At 35.6% G+C, this 22,280-nt stretch overlaps 1 protein-coding gene across 1 annotated transcript in view; it reads right to left on the reverse strand.

Moving 5' to 3' along the window:
• LOC108553894 (hemicentin-2) overlaps positions 1-16,455 on the reverse strand; it is a 297,689-nt gene extending 281,234 nt beyond the window's left edge. Inside the window, exons 1-2 of the mRNA XM_017908970.1 lie at positions 16,311-16,455; positions 13,385-13,546 (exon numbers count right to left, since the gene is read on the reverse strand). Of these exons, the coding sequence (XP_017764459.1) occupies positions 13,385-13,546; positions 16,311-16,392 (244 nt within the window). The 5' untranslated portion in view covers positions 16,393-16,455. The remainder of the gene's footprint in view (positions 1-13,384; positions 13,547-16,310) is intronic.
• Between the last annotated feature and the right edge of the window lie 5,825 nt (positions 16,456-22,280).

A 22,280-nucleotide genomic window follows, 5' to 3' on the forward strand; every position in this document is an offset into this window, starting at 1 on the left:
CCGATCAAACAGGAATCATTTTCTACGCGATTTCGTCACTCCAAAGAAAGCCGCATCAAAAACAGGACAAAGAAATAGCCAATCAAATCCATTAATGCATCGGATTAGCCATAATTAGCGATCAGAGAGTGGTTGTATGGAAGCGTGGCAAAAAGAGCATTGGTTATCGACGCGCTCGATAATGGCGGCGCAGTGCCATTTCATTGAATTCGCGGATAAAAATGGTCATTATTCGCGTGCGATTAAAGCCATGGGAAGCCGATTCAGTGGCACGCCGCTTAGTAATCTTGAGTAATTTATGAGCAATCGTGGCCGTATAAACGCGACCACCATGCATGGTGTATGAAAACTGGCGAGCCAGTTTGCATGGAAACAGCGTGTTACACGATGGCGTTGTTTCGCGAATTCCGGTTACGTCTGCAGAGAGGGCAAGCTAAATACGCAATAACCGAATTCACCTGCAACTATCGCCGACCGGTTCTCATAGGTGAAATCCGCGAAGTTTCCAACGCGAGAAGACATTTTTCACGCGGAAGTCAGAGCGAAACAGAAAATAGGAAAAATAGGGGAAAAAGGAAGAATTTTGTTGTCACGCGTACTATCGATAAGCTGCGGGGTAGCTTGAAAGTTCGGTAAGTTCGTAATAATTATTATTAAACCGGGTTACGCGATTATTGATCACGTAATGAGGAAAAATTTTACATTTTTCCGGATTTTTTGACACGAGGAGACTGTCAGTTTCGATTCGTCGAGACATTTTACTTTTCCATGGAAAGAGCAAGTCGATTGTGGCACGTTCTTCGAGATTTTAGATCCCGGATATTTTGACATAAAGAGTAACGAGTTCTAGCTTGTTCCGCAGACTTCGAGACTGCAAATCGAGAATTCTTTAGCGTAAAGAGCGGCTAATTTTAGTTTGTTCCGGGAAACTTTTGATCGAGGACTCTTTGACATAAAGAGCAATCGATTTTAGTTTGCTCTTCGAGACTTTTGATCGAGGATCGTTTGACATAAAGAGCAGCCAATTTTAGTTTGTTCCTCGGGGCTATCGATGGGGAATTTTTTGACATGAAGAATATTCGATTTTAGTTCGATCCTAGAGGCCATTTATCGAGGATTTTTTCATGTAGAAAGAAAGTTAGTCTTAGTTTGTTTTTAGAGATTTTTGATCGAGGGTTCTTAGTGATGTATAAAAGAGAATCAATTTTAATTTTTGCACAGAATCGAGTGAGAAGGAATTTTTGTATTATATTAACCCTCCATGATCTAAGATCACGATATACGTATCAATATCTTCATTTATTAGATCAACTGTTGCGAATATCGCGACGAAAAATAATTTTGGTATTTCTATTATTGCAAATATTCTTTATTCGAAGAATTTCAAAATTTTCAGTTTCTTTTCTAGACATTTTTAATCGAGGATTTTTGGCGATATTAAAAACGAATCAATTTTAATTTGTGTACAGAATCGAGTAAAAAGGAATTTTTGTATTATATTAACCCTTCATGATCTAAAATCACGATATACGTAACAATATGTTTATTAATTAGATCGAATGCTGCTAATATTGTGACGACAAATAATTTTGATGTTTTTATTATTGTAAATATTCTTTATTGGAAGAATTTCAGAATTTTTAGTTCTTTTCTAAAGATCCTGGATTTTTGGCGATATTAAAAGTAAATTAATTTTAATTTATGTAAAGGATCGAGTGAAAAAGAATTTTTGTATTATTATTAACCCTCTGTAACCGAAGATCACGGTATATAAAATATAATATCTTTATTTATTATATTGAATGCTATAAATTTTGTGACGACAAATAATTTTGATGATTTTATTATTGTAAATATTCTTTATTGGAAGAATTTCAGAATTTTTAGTTCTTTTCTAAAGATCCTGGATTTTTGGCGATATTAAAAGTAAATTAATTTTAATTTATGTAAAGAATCGAGTGAAAAAGAATTTTTGTATTATTATTAACCCTCTGTAACCGAAGATCACGGTATATAAAATATAATATCTTTATTTATTATATTGAATGCTATAAATTTTGTGACGACAAATAATTTTGATGATTTTATTATTGTAAATATTCTTTATTGGAAGAATTTCAGAATTTTTAGTTCTTTTCTAAAGATCCTGGATTTTTGGCGATATTAAAAGTAAATTAATTTTAATTTATGTAAAGAAACAACAGAAAATGAATTTTCGTATTATATTAACCCTCCATGGTCGAAGATTACGATATACATAATATAATATCCTTATTTATTATATCGAATGTAATTAATATTGTGACGAAAAATAATTTTAATATTTTTATTACTGTAAATATTTTTTATTCCAAGAATTTCTGAATTTCCCTCAGTTTGTCATTTCCAAGCTTTTATTATTATACATATGCTGTGCGTCGAAAGCCTTCGATTTGCAATATCTCGTGTGCAAATGCACGAGAAAAACACAGTCATTAAAACCTCAAGTACAGAAATTACCAAGATTCCCTAACAAGAATAAAAACTAGGAAATTTGCAATTTAATTCAGATTTTCTGCTGAAATATATCATCAAACTGGTTAAAGAAGGAACACATTTTCTACCTGCAATTAACTAACACTGTTAAGTCGGCATACAGTCCGTCAATCAAACTCACGTGCATGCAACTTGATACTTGTTGGGAGATATTGTTAAATCGCAGCGAAATGTCAATAGGTAATGGAACTGATGATGAAATTTCAAACAGTTATTAAAAGAATCTGAGTAATAAGAGCATAATATTACCGAATTATACGAGTGATATTAATTATGTACTTCCAAATACCACTGTTAAATTTAATTCTTACAATTAAATCAATTCCTTTACAAATTCAATTTTAGATAAATAACGAACTGAAATATTGAACTATATAAATGGAAAACTATGTTAGAATGTCCAATTACGCGAGAGGTAGTAGTATCGATTCATTTACGTTTATTCTTCTCATTAAAACTTCCTAATATCTGAGGATCATTAATTAAATGTATACCAACGAACGACTAATTAAAAGCGACATTAATTTAATGAAGATGGAAATGGATATTCCAGAGATTTGATAATTCACGATCTTACAATGAAATTATTCAACTTTCGGTTAATATTTCAGCAATTTTGGAACATTAAATCCTTCGAGGATCCTTCGAGCATCCTTCGATTATTCTTCTGTCGACATCGGTTAATCTTGCTTCAGCCAATTCCTACTTACACAAGATGGTTTCCAATCAAGTTCACTTCATCACAGTCAACTTCACAAACCGAGTTTTAGTTCCTATCGACAGCAAGAAGTGCTACCTTCGATACAAGTTTCTTATTGTGCAATTTGAATACGACTATGTAATGACTATGTAAATACATTTAAATATACGTATATATTACACTTATTGCACGAACATATGACAGAATATGAAACTTGCAATTAAATATCACAAATACAACTGTACGTTCAATTTCATCAATTATCTTCAATTTTAGTCGATCGAATCACTAAGAATAATTTAATTCTGATTGTATTCTGAGAATAATTCAAGAGAAGAGATGCATTATTCGAATGGAAAAATTGATTCCAAATTGAAGAGTTCGTATAGAAAATAATTCTCCTTAATTTTACTGACTTTCCAGAAGATAAAGGAAAGTAGTCAAATTATTTTCCACAAATTCTGGAACCTCGTGCAAGATTTGAGAAATTCCTACGCTATAGTATCAAATAGAACGTCGAGTACTAAGAACCATTATTGTTTAACTAGCAATAAGGATTGGAATGTTAGACGAAATAAGTATCTATTGCAGTGGTAAATTAGAAATGTATGGTAGAATTTAACATTTTGACTGCCACGTTGGTCATATATGACTCGTCACGGTTTCTCCTGTGACGACACGGTGGTCACTGGTGACCAGAGTTCTCATATGCTTTGAATAATAAAATACTCCAGTCAAAGGGTTAAATAGTATTTTTCATACGCATCGAACTCCGTTTTATTTGCATTTCAAGGGATTAATTATAAATCCACCTCGAATTGTACTTGTAATTTTATCGATATACTAACATAGCATATCAGAATTTCAATTGCGAAATTATTATTACAAGCAACGCGAATTAAATCTACGAAAATGTTTTCGTATGAAAGTCAATTTTAGACATATAATTACGAGTGAAAATGAACTGGATTACACGTATGAAGAATAGCTGGTTACGCAACAATGAGTCTTTCAGGAATCGTATGTTAAATTATGCGTGTACCGGTTTTGTTAATTAAACTCGAAGTAATCTAAATATTACATCGTTAATTACACACGCTGTGCAGTTTAATTGGAAACGATTATTAAACGGATTCGTCATTCCTCTTGCAGCGAGTCACCTGGTGCAATATTATTCCTTCATTAACGAATAAATAAATAATCATTAACCAGATTATACCGAATTCGCTGCTGGCACGGTTTGACGATCGTATAATAATAACGATACGCGATCTGCAAATTCAATATCTGCCGATTTAATATCCCTCGTGCCAGCTTTAATTTATATTTCTTTAATTTCCGCTTGCCGTTCTAAAAATGTCACTTCCCGGTTAATAATATCGCCCCATTTAGAAATGCGTACCAACGACAGTTTTAATAAAGTCGATTTTAATCAAAATTCGTAGGATTTATATTAAACACGATCCTGATCAATTTTATTAATTTTTGAAAATTTACAGTCTTCGATATGTCTTACTTGTTGTACTATAATTCAGGAAATGAATAGTTTTAAAATTTGAAAACTACGTTTAATAATTATTAAAAATAACAAAATTGACAGGAGTTGTTTTTCATATAAATCCGTCATTTAATCGATGTCAAGCTTTCGTTTGTGGATTTGCCACTGTGGAAATTTTATGAATTTTTGCCTGCGATGTATTTTTAATTCATAATTTTCCGTGTCTCTCGAATATGCTTGTCCGTTAATTAATATTGCACATGTCGACCTTTTCGAGCTTCGGTATTTGCAAAAGAGTGGTTTATTGGTAAAAATATTTGAAAGAGTTGCTCTCATTTCGAGAGCTATATTCGGTGGAATGTATTTGACGAAATTACACGAGTTTACTGGTTTATTTCCAAATAGGCACGGAGTTCGTACAAATTTTAATAGGTACAATTTCTCGAGACAAATATACGCAAATAAATATAGTAAATAATAGCAGATAAATTTTGGTAGTGGAGTGTAAACATATTTAAAGTCACTTAAGATTGCATAATGATTCGATAACACGAGACAAACTTAGTGAGAGAATTGGGTTGCCTTGTATATTTTTAAGACCACGAAAAATATTTTAAAATTGTTTCACATTTAGATCATTCGTTCCGAAAATTTAGTAGGATAAACTAAAAATTATAATAACAAATAAGACTCCTTTGAGTAACCAACTTATGCTACAACTGATCCATTGCTGCTACAGTAAATGGATCATCTCAAATCTTAAAAACATTCCAAATTGTATTTACCAAAGATTTTATTGAAAACTTAGAGCACCTAAAATATCCAATTTATGGTACTATAATAACTTAATAAAAGCATAGAATACCTAAAATATCCAACCTATGCTACTATAGTGACAAGTAAAACTCCTCTGAATAAGAAACTTATGCTACAATTGTGACAATTTATAATAATTGATCCATTATTGCAACAGCAACTAGACCATCTAAAATCCTAAAAACACTTCAAACTGTATTTACCAAAGACTTTATTAAAAACTTAAAACGACTAAAATATCCAACTTATAATACTATAATAACAAGACTCATCCGAATAACCAACTTATGTTACAACTGAAATAATGTATTATAATTGATTCATTATGGCAACAGCAGACCACCTCAAACTGCAAAAATATTTCAAACTGTATTTACCAAAGACTTTATTAAAATCTTACAACACCTAAAATATTCAACCTATACTATTATAATAACAAATAAGACTCCTCTGAATAACAAACTTATGCTACAATTGTGACAATTTATAATAATTGATCCATTATTGCAACAGCAACTAAACCATATCAAATCCTAAAAATATTCCAAGGTATATTTACCAAAAACTTCATTAAAAATATAAAACACCTAAAACATCCATCTATGCTACTATAATAACAAATAACACTCCTCTGAATAAGAAACTTATGCTACAATTGTGACAATTTACAATAATTGATCCATTATTGCAACAGCAACTAGACCATCTAAAATTCTAAAAACTTTCCAAATTGTATTTCCCAAAGATTTATTAAAAACTTAGAACAGTTAAAATATCCAACCTATGCTACTACAGTAACAAATAACACTGCTCTGAATAAGAAACTTATGCTACAATTGTGACAATTTACAATAATTGATTCATTATTGCAACAGCAACTAGACCATTTAAAATTCCAAAAATATTCCAAACTGTATTTACCAAAGACTCCATCAAGAAATAATGAAATTTCGAAATATCTGAATTACGCTTTAACTCCAACGAGACCACGTGAAATCCTGGAGCATCCGAAGCTACATCGCGCACAGAAGTCACGGAGAAATAAGACGTACCTAAACATCAATCCACGCTTTCGTCTCGATCTAACCGCATCCGAATGACAGGTTCGCCTACAGTGACGACAGCAGACCCTCGGTTGCGTGTCAAAGACACGGAAACGTGCCGGTCCCGTGACAATTTGTGATTTCCCCGAACATCGGATACGCCGCGTCAAAGTCTTTCATCGCCTCGTCTGTTCTTTCCTTCGGGATAATCCCTCGACACTTTGTAAAAGGAGAATTACTTCGCCGGGTACACGACAAACTCTCTCCGGTTTCCACCACTCAAAGTACCGACTTATTCGCCTTTAAGGCAACGTACGTCTCACGTTTGCACATGAACGGGCCGGAGAACCTGCCGTGTGTGCCCGCCCCCTCTATCGCCATAATTATCCCTGTCAAATTATTTACTCGTTAAACCAGCGCCGAGTCTATCTGCGAGGGTAAATTATACAGGAACGCGAGGTTGGGATCGTAATTGGTGGATACGAATTTTCTTTGACAGCTGTCCGATTCTTTTCGATTATCTACATCTAGCTCGTTTCAGATATTTTCTTCGATGGTGTTAAAATAGTCCGTTCGAATTCTTTCTCTCTTTTCTTTGATTTCTCGGTGACGAGCGAATGGAATTTATGCGAAAAAGAAAAAGGGATTTTAGGGAAATTCGAAAGTACCTTCCCCATTTTATACATTCCGATCAACTTGTGGATTTCTTCAAGCAAATTTTCTTGGAAATCTTCAAATCTTTCTTTAATCTTTCTACGAATTTTATAGATTTTCCTACATTCGTTTGGAATATTCTTTTTTTAGTAAAATATGAGATATCGTATCATCAGAATTCGTTATCGTAGCTACTGAAACCTTTTCTCAAATCCATCACTCTAATTATATTGTTCAATGCGAAGGGTTAGCTTCGTATTAAGTTTCCAAAATTGGAAACTTAAATTAACTTCTGAACTTTGTCAATTTAATAAAATATTTTTATTAACAATTTTATTAACAATAGTTTTATTAATAATTATCATTAACCATTCGTTTTTAAGAAAATAAACTCTTCCAATCAGAGAAAAAGTTTTGGACAATATTGTTAGCACCTATATATGAGTCGTTCACTGCACAAAAGTGGAGAAATGCAATGAAATAATGTATATTGTTTTTTAAAATTCCCTTTACAATTTAAATCGAAATAAATATCGTAGAATGCATAAATACAAATGTAACTTTCATCTAACGGTATATAAAATTTATAAGAAAAAATAGCCAACAGGTAATCGTTAGTAATGTTACTATTTTTATGTTACTGGTAGAGTTAATCGATTTGGCAAGTGAAAAAGTAATAAATTTAAATTTGACTAAATTTTACTTAAATTCTGATAAGACGGCACTAAAAAATTCACCGTTATCATTCATGGCTTGCTAGTGCATTTGAGTGGCATTATTGCAACGATTTACATTAGAGTACGAAGTTAATCAAAGTGACCTCTGAAATAAATTATTTATTATTCGGTGGTCAACAAATTTTTGTCGTATAATGGTGTTAATCTGAATTATCAGGGAATGTTATTACAAATATAAAAAGTTACGACTATACCAAGTGCTTTGACACTTAAATTTAAGATTTTTCAAAAAGTGGAGTTAATCGATTTGAGCAGTGAGTAGTTCATATAGCATGGACCCCTAGCCACCACCCAGATCCATTATCAAACCTCCAAAAATTCCTCACTCTACCACAGACCCAATCACACAGCGAAGCAAAGTATACAACTCAAGATCCAAATCGCTTTATCATCCCTCGTAACAATTATTCAAATTCCAGCTCGCTATCCATCCACCTGAGGCACCCTTCTACCTCAGCTCAGCTACCCAAACTCGTGCTATCATCCTTCGAACACGTAACAATAAAATACTCCGAGTCTCGACAGAATTCCGTGGGAAACCCTTCTAATACCACCATAAATCAAAATTTCTTTCCCCCTCGATAACGTTACTAGGGTCTGACGAGGAAACGATAGGACGCGAAAGCTGTTGGAAAGCAACGAAACTCGGGCGAAGGGAAACGAGCCTTTCGGAACTTTAACTCTTAATCTAGTCGTCGTTACGGACGGTTTTGTGTTTCTGCCGGTCGTTCCATGGCCGGATATAACTGCGGAAAGTTCACGCGGACGTGGAAGACACGGTGGAAAACTTTTTGGATAGGGACACCGTCGGCTCGTTGTGGCAATAGCTGGCCGCGCGATTTGTTTCGCGGCGGGGCACGCGAGAAGCGTGTATCAGTGCCGCGATAAATTATTCTAATCTACGGTGCCCGTCGACGATTCTTCATTCTTTAATCTCGTTCGTGTTCGATCCTATCTTCCCGCGATTTTCGTGCCACGAGGCGATCCCCGAACAGATCGCCTGGATTTTACTTATTCAGCCCTGATAATTGCCAATTGCCCCGAACACGTCGAGTATTTTGTAATCGTTAACCAATCGACAGGTGATTATACGCGTGATGGGTAACGGATCGAGGAGATTTCTTGCAATCGTGTTTTTGAGAGTCGTGTAATAATTTGAGTGTTCGTCTTGACGGATTGAATGGATTGGATATGATTTATAATTTTCAGCTGACTTTTAAGTATTCCTAAAAATATATTGACAGTATTATTGGGCACTCTTTAGGACTTTTGTAGGAATTTTGATGGCAGCTTGCTTATGACAGAGGGTTGAAATTTTGGAGTTATTTGAAGAATTATTTAAAAGATTTTTAGAATTTTTCTAAAATGATTTTGCCTAACTATCTAATTTATTAATATTAGAGTTTAATTAATCGATCTTTAGAAACTTCCTGTTGGAAGTCAGCTACGCCCATTCAACGATGACGACAAGCCTGTTATAGGTTGTAGGTCAATACCGACCTTTGGACTTCAAGGGGTCGGTTTTGGGGGTTTAAAGGGGCCTGCTGTCCCTTGAAGCTCTTCACTCTCAAATCAGGAACAGTACGGATATATTATATATTGTGGCCCACAGTGGCATTAAACAAGACTCTAGTATTTCATTTGTATAAATTTCACGTATATTAAACCTTCATAAATACAATTGCTGTATAACTGAATACAGTTACTTCCCTGCACGTTAATCATTTGGCTATTTCCTCCTCGAAATTCCCAACACTTCCCTGAAAGAATTAATTGATTTCTAGAATTTTTACTTTTCAGGAAAAAATTAGGTGAGATCCTTTAATTTTTTTGAATAACAAATTATCAAATTCTTCCAATTTCCCGAAATTTGACTGTAGAAAAAGATTGTACCGAAATTTATCCTATTATTATATTCTTTATCAGAATATTTTATTATAATCTTAATGTTACATTTTTATAGTTATCACTGCACATTTTGTCATAGTGATATTATGACCGAAAATAGCTACTAACTTTTACAGTAAATCGTGTTCTGTATGAACCGTTCTAAACTGAAATATATGTACGCAAAATGTGTAAAAATATGTAATATAATTTAAATAATCGAAGTATCATTGTATATTTTCACAAGGATTTTCAAATGATCGATTAATAACATGGTTAATATCATTGATTAACAAGTAGGATATATTCCATTTGACAACATAATATATAGTAGTATTTCATTTACATTACCATCGACAACTGTCCTAAATCACGTCGCTACATATCAGCTAATCCTAGTCAGTAGTTACGGACTGATATAGATCAGACATTCCTAGTTGCGCTACAGTGATCCATACTTAATATTAACCCTCCAGCGTTATACGTTCTAGATATCAGACACGATATTGTGTTAATGGCATCTCTTCTCTTTTAACGTAATTAAAGATGACTATCTCCGAGACAAATTCGCGACATATTATTAAATGTCCACCAATGAAATCACACGGTAAAGAAATTATGATTTATGAACCGCGATAATCACGAAATTCGTATCTACTGGGTCAAGAAATTATCGATTAAGAAATACATCAAGGAACCATTATGGGATACCGAAAAAATTATTTCGCTCGCAAAAATGTGTCTCACTATCACGATAAAGAGAATGGTGATTTATGAGTCGTAATAATAGCAGTAAAATTTAACCCCACTGGGTCAAGAAATTATCGATTAAAAAATACGTTTAGAAGAGGCCATTAAGAAAAATATTTAAAAATTATTTTCCTTGGAATAATTGTATTTCAGGATTGCGATAAAATAAATTATAATTTACAAGTCGTAACAATAGTCATAAAATTCTTTTGCTAAGGAAAATTTACTTCGTAATTACGACCAAGAAATTCGGAATAATCCTAAAATTCGATAGGATCGTGAGAAATTTGGAATAAAATATTAAAAATATTATTTCACTCGCTGTTTCACGATTACCCGGTACCATTACCACGAATAAATGATAATTACTCGACAGAGGCGAATTAAAGGAAATTAAGACGAAGAAAGGGGTAAATTGAAGAGGATAAAATCAAGGAGAAGGAAGCTGACGGAAATAAATTGGAAGGAATCGCATTAAGGGAAAGCTGTCCTGGCTGATATTCATTAGACAGATGCGTCATTTTTCATGGGCCATTAAAGAGGAAAAAAATAATCTCACGCGTTAGGGTAAAATGCTCGCGCTTGTTCCCGGTGTCGACTGGGGGGGAAGTGGGAAAATAAGAAAAAGGGAAAAAGACGGAAAATAAAAGAAACAGATAAAAGCAAGGGATTGAATGGAGATATTAAAGGGATGGCTACGCCCGGTTCACACGAATTTTAACGACCTTAGTTTTAATGAAAGACACAGCGAAAGAGACTTTTTTAACGCTTCTACCAGGCATGATTTATGAGTGGAACCAACGAGATCATAATTTACTGACGGTTCATTCCCTTTCACTTCGTTTGTAATTCATAGATCATGCTTAACTTTCAAAACTTTCCTCTGAAATTGATCGCGCGTTGAAACTTCTTGTATCACTGTATCCAAAAACATTAATCTTCCATCACGCCCGTTATCGTTAGAGCTAGACGAATCGTAATTTATAATTTAATCTTCCTGCTCGAACCACGTGTGCTCGTCTTTGGAACAGCTACCGATACCAGCACAGCGAAGACACGTTCATGGGAACAATTTAACTTTCATTTTGTCTCGGTGTAGAGGTGCCATAGCCGTTCGAAAGTATGGTATAGTGGCCAGTGCAGATTGCGATATAATCGATGGATACAAGGTACATATAAGTACCACAGATGCGATCATTCAGCTCTTCGGTTCACGTTGCTTGGGGTCACGTCGATGGATATTATCTATTAAATCGCACGAGCTGCGTGAATTTTCCAACAGCCGAGTATGAAATATAAAGCATGAATTAGGCAAAATAAAAATTCAAAATTTCGCAGAAATTTGATAAATGAGAAAATTTAAAGGGTGGAGAGAATATAGACAAATTATTGCTCATTTATATTCAATATATGTGGGAATGGTGAGCATAGCGTGATTAGGGTGTAAGGTCACCACCTGTGACAGTACCTCTTGCGTAGGTACGACCGTAGAATAAATAGAAAATAGAGGATAATAAACAGAGATCTCGGGTTTGCAAGGATTGCAAAGATTGTGAAAAGATCGTATGAACTTCATGATATTTATGGTAACGTCGAATGCAAGTGGAGAGCGAAATGCATCTGAGTGTTTAGGATACGTGAACCACCGAGGGCAAGAATGTGAGAAGTGTGTGAGAAATACGTGATTGAGAAAGAGAGCATGAGTATGAAAGAAGACAGAGTGCAGGGTTTAACCCTTTGTTTTAACCCTCGAGAGGCGCCCTTCAGTCGCCATTTAATAAAATTTCGAAACTCGACATTAATTAATATATCAATTTTAAAGTAATGTAACAGTGTGCGAGGTATCGAAATTAAATAATTCTATGTGTTAATTATTTAGTGTTCAAAAACTATTATCAGTCGTATAGCAGAAAATTTTTCAATTCTCACCCTTCTTTAAGGGTTAAATAAGGGTGCAAGGGTGAAAACGACACAGTTCTTTGAGAGATAGTCAATGTAAGAGGTCATAGCGTTTAGAATAAGTTTTAAATTAATTCTCGATTAACCATATTTTTATTATTTATCACCGCCATTTTGCTGTCACCCAACAATCCTACATATATATGTGATCTAATTAAATGAAGTCTCTCAATTCCAAAATCCTAATTATTATGAAATATATATATAAAGAAAAGAAAATTATTTTTCACTTTTCACGAGATCCTTTACACACCGGGTGGAAACAAATTCTCAAATTATTTTTCACACCTAATACACACCGGGTGGAAACAAATTCTCAAATTATTTTTCAATACACCTCCCCTTTACGTGAAAAGAAGCTTCGATTTCAAACGTAATCATAGAATGTCGCATAGAAGAAAAAGAAAAGGAAAGGAGGACGAAAAAAGACGAAAAGCTAGAGAAGTTTGGAAAAGGCATAAATTCAATTTCGCGATGGTCAGAACGATTCTGTGTTTCGTAAAAGGGGCTCGATTTCAACGGAAACAATGGGACAGGCACGCACGAAAAGAAAGCCAGAGAAAACACACAAGGGGATCGTATTTCACACCCTTTCGAGGCTCCCTCTTCGGACTCGAAGGGGCCACGAGACGAGATGCCCAGATAAACGAATACACGATTCCGAGTTCAAGTTCACCGGGGATTATTCCAGGTCTCCTATCCCGATCGAGACGTCGATAAAGAACCGCTTATCGCCTCGAGTGATTCACTTTTCGTGGACAATGGTGTCTGGATCGCGGCCACACGTGCACACATGTATGCTTACCGTGAACATCCAGCTTCACGTCGACAGACAGCGGCTCGACGAGCGTTGTACTGTTGACTTTACACGTGAAAGTTGCATTCAGCTCGTCGCGTGTGATTTGCATCTGCAGCAGGCTGCTCCCGTTCCCGATCCCGTTCTCGGCCACCGTCGTCGAACTGTTCGCTGAAACACGGCCGAATAAACGCGTTTAGATGTGTTCCTGGACCGAGTGTCTGATTCAGTGGAACATGGGACCTCGATCGCTCGGACCGATTTCCAGGGATCCCGCAGCGACGCCAATGGACCACGCGTCCCGCCGCGTGTGTCGCATAGTGACAATGGGGTGGTGATTTTTGACAACCGGAGGTTACAGTATTTTTACACTGTATACACGATTAACCCTTTTAGTGACAGTGTAAATTGCGAATGCACATGCTCGCGAGATTTATGCGAAAATTGCCACTGTTTATGTACAAAGTATTAATAGTGAAAGAAGTATAATTAAATTGTAATTAAATTTTAATTTTAATTAATAGAAAAAATTAATTATGCGAAGGAATGTGGTCTTCGAAATTGTTGAACCATTTCTTTGTATACATCATGTATAATAACTTGAGCTGACAGTAAAAGGGTTAAATGGCGAATTTTATTGGTCCAAGTTTTTTGAAGATATTGTACAATTTTTAATGGTGGATTGTGATAAATGCGATGAGTATATCGTTATCAGGTATGTGGGTGTATATATATCGTTGGTGAGATGGGTACTATATAAAAATGAAAATGTTAGAAAGTGAAATTTTATTATTTTGAGAATTTTTTATTTTAAAAATTTCATAACTAAGGTCTCTATAGATAGCTACCAATTGCCTGAGAATCGAAATGTCTGCCGTATGTTAGACTATACAAATACTTGAGAATTTGAGAATTGAGAATATACAAATATTTGAGAATTTTTTATCTTTAAAATTTCTTAACTAAGGTCTCTATAGATAGCTAGCAATTGCCTGAGAATCGAAATGTCTGTCGTATGTTAGACTATACGGGATCTAATAATTAAGCTGAGAAACTGGAACAATTAGTGATTTACAGTGTGATTTATGACGAATGTGATTCGCGATAACGAATGTGTTCTGGAAGATGTTCGCGCTGCTTCATATGCTACAGATCATGATATAGCGAGATCGTAAAATTGATTAATCAGTAGTCCAAGTAGACACGTCTCTGGTGTTAGAACGAGCAAATTGGCAGAAATATGGGCCCATAAAGATATGGAACTACAATGACTAATTTTTCCACTTCTAAACGAAATACTGTTCGTCGTATATCATCATTTTTCTGTCATCACGTACAATCCTAAAAATGAATGAAGTGGAAGCCTAAACCCTTCTAATAATTTTTAATTACGTATTAACTCATTCTTCATAAATTAATTCTTACTCTCGCTACTTCATGACCCCTCTTCTCGCGTATAACATATTAAATAAATTAAATAATAAAATTAAAAATAGTCCAAAATGCAATGAATTTAAAATACTATATAATAATCTAACAAAAATAATAAAAACTGTAACTTAATATATTATTATAAAGACTCGATATCGAATAATTTTTTAGGTGAAAAAAGAAAGAAAAAGGGGAATATTTTTTTCAGTAACAAAAGAATGCAGAATACATATTGCAATTTTGAAACAAATCCATGAGATACCAGATTGTTCAGCAGTAGTACACGTTATGAATTTTCGACGTTGTTACAGCATTCTTTGCAGAGCATTCGCGTGAAAAAGGATAATATCGGTCTGCACGTGTACATAGCTTATAATCGTTGCACGGTTAACGAAAAACGCGTTCAGAAAAAATATTGCGAACAATGAACAGAAATATTTGAGCAGCTACAAACGTGGCACGTTTTAAAGCTCAATCCTTTGTCATCGTGGAAACATTTTTTCGAGGAAGTCCTCTTCGCGAGTATATCGCACGCTGCGATTAAACGAATTTGCGTTACTTTTTATTTCTAATTCACTATTATTATTATTACCGATCAGATGTCGGAAATGACTATGCTATTTCACGGATGCATGTTCGCCGAAATTTTCAAGCTCGATTACTCATAGGCTACGTGGTAGCTATCAAAGAGAAATCGCGTTACGTGGATCAAGACCTACCCCAATGATCCCAGGATTACAATTCGAGTATCTAGATACCCCGAGTTTGCATAGCTTGATGTAAAGTGTGATTCGCTTGTAACTAGATAGACAACAAGAGCGATGGTTTCTATTGTAATGGAACCCGTGACGAGTGTGAGACCGTGTTTTTAGCGAATGCAGCATTCGGTGGTGAAATGTGTTTGACAGTGATACATCACACACATGAAATACTCGAATACTTTAATTAAAGGAATACATAGAGTTCCACGGCGATTCTATGATAGCCAAGTAAATTTTTGGTACCTGTTCAATCTACGAATCCATATGAAATATTCAACAAATTTTTATCACGGTATAAAATCTACCGAGGTCAATCTACAAATTTATATGGAATATCGAATATTTAAAAATTCATTATTACTCTAAAATATTTAAAAATTCATTATTACTCTAAAATATTGAAAAATTCATTTATATACCGGTTCGATCTAAATAAACTTTTATCCATTTTTCAAATTCTTGCTTAAACAAGGATCCAAATTCGCACAGAATTTAATTAAATTTTCGCCCATTTTTCACCGAGCAAATTTTTGATCGAACAAAGAGCGAAATTATTTTCAGCAGAATATTAGCCACGTGGAAAATTTGCTACGAGGAAGCAGTTAATGCGAAATAGGTATTAATAACGGCATAAAAATTTGTCATCGGGTCGCTCGAAAAGCACTGAAAACTCGCGGAGTGGTGAACAAAGAAGGGATGAAAAACCGGTATCATAAATCGTGGTAAACCTTCGTAAATCTTACCTTCCAATAGCTGGTCGTTCTTGTACCACTCGACCGTAGGCACTGGTTTCCCTTCGCTGCTCTCGCAGAACAAGGAAATCATCGAGCCTTCGTTTATAGGCCCTAAAGTGGTGCCGGTGCTTAACGGCTTGTCCCTGGTCGCGTCGATGACACGTACGGATTTGGGTTGCACTGGAACAGAAACGGAAACGCGGTCAATTACGCGGTTAAAAGGCGTCTTCGATTCGTCCTACTATTATTGCATCTATTCGGCACACGCGTTTGTGCAACGTTTGTTCGATTCGTTGCTCATCGACTATCTCGAAAGCAAACCGAACGATTCCATATTGATTGCGAGCACCAGTTGGCTGGGAGATGTCAGTCCATTTAATCCGCCATTTGTATTAATCTTCTGACAGAGGATTTATTTGCGAATAACGATACCTGTCCCGACTGTTTCAAGTTGTTATGGCAATACGAGGCGCACGCGAATGCAACAAAAGTGGGAAATAATTTCAGCTGAATTGGTTTCGGGTTAATCATTGGGTTTTCGAGAGATATACAGGAGCCAGAGGGAGTTTTCTTAATTCTCTGCAATCAGGAAATCTGAATTTTGTTTCAGTGCGATTTTGAGAGGGATTAAATAGCGATTGTAGGTTTGTGGGTTAATTAAAGTTCTGAGAATCGAGGATTGCTAAGTGATAATTGTGTGAAGGTTGATTAGGGTTGATTGGGAAATTCGAGGGTGATAACTGGATTCAGTAAAATATTAGAAAAGTGAATATGAATCGGAGATATTAGAAATTATTGAAAATACAAATTTTTTAAATATTGGAAAATGGGAATACAGGTATGTAACTTTAAAGTTACACTGAGGATAGGGAGGATAGGGGTTCTTTGGTAAATTCTTTAAGCTGCATGATTTGTGTCAATGAGATCATCTTAATTGCATCATTCGTAAATAATGAAATTAGAATTCGGATATCTAAATATTTCTTTGACTTTCCGGTACTAAAAATAAAATTAGAAATTTTAAATTCTTTTCCTGGATCTTAATTAGTAAAATTAAAATTGGACGTTTCAAATTCTACTTCACACCTTCCTGGAATAAAATTAGAATTTGGATATCTAAATTTTTCTTTGACTTTTCGTTACTAAAAATAAAATCAGAAATTTTAAATTCTTTTCCTGGATCTTAATTAATAAAATTAAAATTGGACGTTCCAAATTCTACTTTACACCTTTCTGGAATAAAATTAGAATTCGGATATTTAAATATTTCTTTGACTTTTCGTTACTAAAAATAAAATTAGAAATTTTAAATTCCTTTCCTGGATCTTAATTAGTACAAGCAAAATTGGACGTTGCAAATTCTACTTCACACCTTTCCGCAATAAAATTAGAATTCGGATATCTATTCCGTTACTAAAAATGAAATTGCATATTTAAAATCCTCCTTCGAATCTTTGTTAATGAAATCAAAATTGGAAATTACAAATTCTTCATTTCTCCCACGATAAAATTAGAATTAAAAAATGATTCCATCACAGAAAGTTAGACATAACTGACATATTGAGTTAATTTACCAACACCCAGACCGACATCGCGAGCTACTTTGAAGGTAAAAATTGTTTAGACGTGTGCGAAAGTCGGTGTGACTAAATGGCTTATGTGGAGTATGTATGCGAGAATAAATCTTCTTAAGGGTGAACACTGGATGGTGAGAAAGTTTGGAGAGTTTGAAGCGAAAGTCTAGGGAGAAAGAGGAGGAGAAAGTTTTGAAAGCATTAGCGCACCGACTATATTAGATATAGCGAGTTTTAGGTATACGTGTTTGTCAGTTATACGTGTCTCTCTTTCCCAGTGTGCGTGTACCTACCGCGAGCAAGTTACCAATAAAACAAGCGAGAAATAAATTTGTTATTGCTGTATCACGCGAACGAAGTAATTCCGTTGAAAAATGGATCGATCAACCTCCAACGAATAAATTGATTAAATTCTAGAAATTAATTAACATTTATTTATTAATAGCCCGTAAATACGCGTATGGGTCAAGTATCGACTAATAATTAAATAACCAAACATCATCGAACATTCAATATTTGTTCCCGAGAATGTTAAAGAGCTGAACCGTGTAAATTCCTGTTTTTCGCGATTTTTATTTACTCGAATGTCAAAAAAGCAAAGATCTAACCAAAAAAAGGAGGCACCTTCGAAATTGTCAATTTCTCATGCACACGTGGCTTTAAATTATTCAAATTTCCATTTAATTTTCGGTTCATCAATCTCGTTTCTCGTCGATTAATAGCTAATCGATACTGTCTCGCTTCTAATCGCGCGATTTCCCATAAATTTTGATACGCTTTTAAAATCGAATATCAACCGATCTCCATTCCCATTGTCCCGCTGGTGGTCAAAGAATATATCGTTCGATTAACGAATGAATAATGAATGTTTTAATAAATCTTCGATTGGCGAATAACCAACGAGATGTTTCCTTGCAGTATATCAATTATTTGCGCGTTCATTATTTGTATCGTTCGCTAGTAGCAACGAACTGGAATTTTCTGCGAACGGCCAATGGTAATGCATCTTTCGGCATTCGATGCGTGTGGAATACAATGTGTTCATTGTTTCAAAGAGTAACGAAAAAAAGCACGATTCTTTGGAACAATGCATCATATTTTTGGAACGTATCTTCCACGAAAGATCACTGAAATATAATCCTTTATAGAGGATTGGTAGAATGTAATCTAAGGTAAATAAAATTTAATTAATAGCGTATGTAGTACATAGTAGAATATAATTTAAGTAGATTTCTGCCTTAAGTAGACTTAAGTGAAGTTTAGGTATGATTAAAATTCTCATTAAAATTCATTTCAAATTTTTCTGTTTTTCTTTTACGTAATTCTTTATGAACATCATGCCTAGGTATACGAGTACTGTTGTTTTACAGAAGCTCGTTACACTTCCTTGGTATCTCCATCTTGTAATATTATCAGAAGTTAACACCTCTGTGTAACCAATAGAGTACTCGTGTATACTTCACGTATAAGTTTTGTACTTCGTAATGAACGCTGTAAGTTTCTGTAATATCACGTTTAATATCTCGTATAAAGTTTTTACCTTTGGTTAGATGGATAGATGGTTTTAATATATTTCGACGTTCTAATAAAAATTTTTAATTGTTCAATGGGGCACTTTTTGCTTCAAAGTATCTTCTAATTAGTGGTTATATTCAAAATGCACTAACTGTCAATTTTCATTCAATGTTGTTCAATGCAGTTCAAGTAGTTCAAGTGCTCCGGTCACTAATGACCACCGTGGTATTACAGGAGAAACCATGGAAACCATGGCGGGGCATTTATGACCAACGTGGCAATCGAAGTGTTAAATTCTATCATACATTTATAATTTACCGCTGCAATAAACACTAATTTCGTCTAACATTCCAATCCTTATTGCTAGTTAAACAATAATGGTTCTTAGTATCCGATGATCTATTTGATACTATATCGTAGGAATTTCTTAAATTTTGGATTAGGTTCAAAAATTTGTGGAACGAGGTAAGCACAATACAAATACACACTATCCCTGATTGATAAATAATAATAGAAATTGGAAAATAAAAGGTTGAGATCGTGCGATGCTCACTCTAATAGTCTCTGCTGTCACTGACTTCACACCTACACTTGCTATTTCAATACTGTCTGCCAAATAAATTTTCTGTTTTCACACTGTGCTATGTAATTGACTCCTTGTCAATAGTCGTGACTTGACGTCAAATTGGCTCCCTGTCAATAATGTGACTTGGCATCGAATTGACTTCGTATCGCTGATAGCGACATGACGTCAATTTGACGTATGCCTAAATGCAGGTATATTCTACTTGTATTAAGACGCTATTATTTGTTACTTGACTTCAAGTCACCTGTGTTGACACGGAGTCAATTTCACTTTGTGTCAGCATTATTGATAGAGAATCAATTTGACGTCATGTCATTGCTATTATAATGACGCATAGTCAATCTGACATGCATCGTCGCTAGTGTTAGGAGTCAATTTGATCTTCAAAATGTTGATTTCTACAACACATTCAAAAATCGTTGACATCAGACTCCCAAAAATTATTGTGTTGCAGGAGATTACTTTAATTTAAATCCCAAGTAGATAAGGGTTTGGAGCTTTTTGAAAAGCTTCTTTTCAGTACTAACCTAATACTGATCCAATCTCGACCGATGACGATACTCACAAGACTCTCCATCAAAACTACCCTCTCAGAATTTTCTCTATACAATTCTCCTTCTGCAACTATTTAGGTCTCTCCACAATAATTACTATCTTGCTCATGATTACATTCGTGCTTCCGCAGACACTCGCAGGTATTAACCTAAGCTATGTACTCATGATATTTTGTACCTACTTTAATCTCACACTGATCTAATCACAACCGATGACGATACTCACAAGACTTTCTATCAAAACTGCCCTCTAAGAATTCTCTCTATACAATCCTCCTTCTGCAACTACCCAGGACTCTCTACAATAACTATTGCCTCACACGCACTTCTCTCATGCTCTATATACCTTTACACATTCGTTCTCTTTGGTTTTAATTCTCAACCTCTCTCACTCGATTCATTTTGTCACGTTCACCCAAAATTCCTCAGCCATAGTAGTTCATCCACTCAATACTCTTGCTCGTGGTCACTTTGGCAGGCTGTTCCGGTCCTAGGACCGCAATGTCTCATGTCAAGTAGAGGACTGTTTTATGTCCTTACTGCCAGCATCCCTCGACTGCTATACACTCATCGTTACCTAGTCACCACTTGGGTAAACCGTAACAAGGGCCAATATATCACCTTTATGATAGGCACAAGGACCCCAATTGCTTAAACAACCACCACCACCGAAAGACGTTGAAGCCAGCACACACCCCCAATATTATTCACAACCAATAGAATGACACACAGTCATCTTTTACATTTGCACCGACTAATGAATAGACAAATGAAACATAAAATCATTGTCACAGCAGTCACGAGAGAGTTCTAAAAATTCCAAGAAGATCGGAAAATCATCACGACCATGCTATCATCCAAGGCCCACCATCAACTCAGCGCAGGAAACAGTCTACTATATAACTCTCTGTAGTTCAACCAGAATCAGACCTAGCTTTATTAATTTAGAGTAGGCCGCATCCCAGCAGCATTGTCGCGTCTACGTAAACGGGCCTTACAGCCCCGCGAAACTCCCCGAGCGAGTTGCAGTGTTCGAAACGCAACACAGGCACTCGCAGGTACTAGCCTAAGCTATGCACTCGCGACATTCTAAACGCTCTTGTTATTTTCTTAGGGCCGTACCTATTCCAATCTCACGGTACACTCCTCCCATATTATTTTAATAAAAGAATCACTCGGTGCCCACTTTGATACCCGCGTCTTTCAGAGACACCCAGTATTTCTCGCCTGTTCTGCAACCCACGAAGCAAAGTCGCGGCAGAAGAAGATCATAATACGAGGATCCGAGGTGTCCCCTTTCCACACAGTCCGCCGTTCTTTCACCATCCCCTTTTTCTCCCGAACTCAATATCCCTCTCTCAAAGGCTCGTCTGCGTCGCCGGGACGTTTGAATCCAGTTTTTTAATTCGGGATTCTCTTGGACTCGGGCGTCTATTGTGCGAGAAGGGAGGGACAGAGGCGTGGGCCGGTTTGAAAACGCCGCGCGCCGCGGCGCGCCGAGGCGGACCAGCTTTCCTCGGCAAGCGGGCCCGGGCTATGAATAAACTTTTCAACGCGTACAAGTGCCGCTTCCGGGTAGCGCAGCCCCGCCTGAATTCACCGCGAGCCACTGAATGTCAAGTAACTGTTCTAGCTGGAAATTCATCTTGCGAATTTACGTGCGCGCGGAGAGCGCCGTAACTTTTTATTGCCAAGCCGGACCGGAAATGCCGCCCGTAGCTGGATCCAGAGAGATGGAGAGAGAGAGAGA

The sequence above is a fragment of the Eufriesea mexicana genome, unplaced genomic scaffold (assembly GCF_001483705.2).
Source record: "Eufriesea mexicana isolate 0111107269 unplaced genomic scaffold, ASM148370v2 scaffold32, whole genome shotgun sequence".
Taxonomy (NCBI): Eukaryota; Metazoa; Arthropoda; class Insecta; order Hymenoptera; family Apidae; genus Eufriesea; species Eufriesea mexicana.